The sequence below is a fragment of the Tupaia chinensis genome, unplaced genomic scaffold (genome assembly GCF_000334495.1).
Source record: "Tupaia chinensis unplaced genomic scaffold, TupChi_1.0 Scaffold000214_1, whole genome shotgun sequence".
Taxonomy (NCBI): Eukaryota; Metazoa; Chordata; class Mammalia; order Scandentia; family Tupaiidae; genus Tupaia; species Tupaia belangeri.
The window spans coordinates 955,029-957,329 of NW_006159689.1; the positions used below are offsets into that span (position 1 = coordinate 955,029).

A 2,301-nucleotide genomic window follows, 5' to 3' on the forward strand; every position below is an offset into this window, starting at 1 on the left:
TGAGTGCCTCCAGTCGGAGGGGCGGGTGGGAGGTGGTCCCCATGCCTGTGCTCTGTCCAGACGGTGAGCAAGCTGGTGATCCGCGAGGCCAGCGTGTCTGTCATGTACAAGTGCGTGGTCTTCAACAAGGCGGGCGGGGACGAGCGGCTCGTGTACTTCTACGTTACCAGTGAGTGAGCGCACGCGCCCCGGGCCCTCCGTCGGGCAGCCGGGAGCAGTAGGAGCCCACCATGCACGCGCGCCTGGCGACACGGGCACCTACCCGAGCTGTCTGGGCCCTGGCCGGGGTGGGAGGGTTAGACGGGGTCATGGGCATAGGGTCTGGGTGTGGGGGTCACGGGATGGACCAGCCTAGGGGTGCTCTCTGCCCCTGCAGCGCCGCAGGTCTGACCTCCGGCCTCCCTCCCAGCCCGGCCCCTCTGCTCACATGCGGTTTGCTCTGGGGAGAGGTCCATGGTTTCCTGAGATCAAATGCGGGCGGAGAAGCCCAGGAGCGGGCAGTCGCTGAGCCCAGGGGTGTAGACAGAGACAACCCCAGAGAGAGGGAGCCCTAGAGCACCTGGCGGGGCGGAGGGAGAGCCCACGCGGGTCTGGCATGAGGTGCTCAGGGCAACAGGAAGTGGGAGCGACACAGGCCGGCACGCACTGTGAAGCAGCTGCGCCTGGAGAGGCCAGGCCTGACCGCGGTCAGCATGGTAGAGGACGGTCAGTCCCCACTAGGTCTGTGACAAGGAACTCCCTGGTGGCCCTGGGCGAGGGGCTTGTCCGAGAGAGAGCAGGAGGAGAGGCAGGAGCCTGGAGCTGACTGCAGAGCAGGCCCCCCCAGGCCCTGGGGCGTCCCGGCCGGACAGGGGTGAACACGGCTGGTGGAGAGCTGGCTGCTTCCGAAGGCCGAGGAGCAGAGCGGGCGGGGGCCAGGGGGCGGCACTGTCACAGGTCCCTCCACCTTCCCAGCCATCCCCGATGGCTTCAGCATCAAATCCGAGCCCTCGGAGGAGCCCCTGGAGGGCCAGGCCGTGCGCCTGAGCTGCAGCGCGGACACCTACAAGTACGAGCACCCACGCTGGTACCGCCTCAACCTGTCCACACTGCACGACGCGCATGGGGACCCCCTGCTGCTTGACTGCAAGAACGTGCACCTCTTCGCCACACCGCTGGACGCCAGCCTGGAGGAGGCAGCGCCTGGGACACGCCATGCCACGCTCAGCCTGAGCATCCCCCGCGTGGCGCCCGAGGACGAGGGCGACTACGTGTGTGAGGTTCAGGACCGGCGTAGCCAGGACAAGCACTGCCACAAGAAGTACCTGTCCGTGCAGGGTGAGGCTCCCGAGCGCCCGCGCCCCGCCGTCTGTACCCTCGCCTCAGCCCCAGGCCGGCTCTGCTCCACAGCCCGTTCAACCCCTGTCCGCCCGCCCCAGCCCTGGAGGCGCCCCGGCTCATGCAGAACTTGACGGACCTCCTGGTGAACGTGAGCGACTCGCTGGAGATGCGGTGTGCGGTGGCAGGGGCCCCGGTGCCCAGCATCGTGTGGTACAAGGATGAGAGGCTGCTGCAGGAGGAGTCTGGTAGGAGGGGCGGGGCTGGGAACAGGGTGGCCTGGAGGCTGCTCCCAGACCCGGCGACTGAGGTCCCCACCCCGCAGGAATCGACCTGGCGGACTCCAACCAGAAGCTGAGCATCCAGCGTGTGCGCGAGGAGGACGCGGGGCGCTACCTGTGCAGCGTGTGCAACGCCAAGGGCTGCGTCAACTCCTCCGCCAGCGTGGCCTCGGGAGGTCGGCCCCGCGCCCTCGCCCGCCGCCCCCGCTGGTGCCCTCTGGCTGCACCGGCTCATGCCTACCCCCGGCCTTCTAACCGCTCAGGCTCCGAGGACGCGGGCAGCTTGGAGATGGTGATCCTCGTGGGCACCGGGGTCGTCGCAGTCTTCTTCTGGGTTCTCCTCCTGCTCGTCTTTTGCAACCTGAGAAGGGTGAGCGCCCGCCCTGCCCCGCCCCGGCCTCCACGTGCTGCATGGTCTCCCCGGAATCTCGCCGCCCACTCAGGGCTCCAGCAGGAGCAGAGGTGTCCATCTTTCTGTCCCCCTGGGCTGACAGCCGGGCAGAGCATAGCCAAGGCACAGCGTGTGGCACTGAGCGAGCCGTCCCCACCCGCCCGCAGCCAGCCCGCGCGGACGTCAAGGCGGACTACCTGTCCATCATCGTGGCCCCGGGGGAGGTGCCGCTGGAGGAGCAGTGCCAGCACCTGTCCTATGACGCCAGCCAGTGGGTGTACCCCCGGGAGCGGGTGCACGTCGGGGCGACCA

At 68.7% G+C, this 2,301-nt stretch overlaps 1 protein-coding gene across 1 annotated transcript in view; it reads left to right on the top strand.

Moving 5' to 3' along the window:
- Positions 1–2,301, top strand: part of FLT4 (fms related receptor tyrosine kinase 4) — a 24,681-nt gene that overhangs the window by 13,407 nt on the left and 8,973 nt on the right. Inside the window, exons 13-18 of the mRNA XM_027771445.1 lie at positions 61–169; positions 955–1,317; positions 1,419–1,565; positions 1,643–1,774; positions 1,862–1,968; positions 2,157–2,284. Coding sequence (XP_027627246.1) covers positions 61–169; positions 955–1,317; positions 1,419–1,565; positions 1,643–1,774; positions 1,862–1,968; positions 2,157–2,284 — 986 coding nt within the window. The remainder of the gene's footprint in view (positions 1–60; positions 170–954; positions 1,318–1,418; positions 1,566–1,642; positions 1,775–1,861; positions 1,969–2,156; positions 2,285–2,301) is intronic.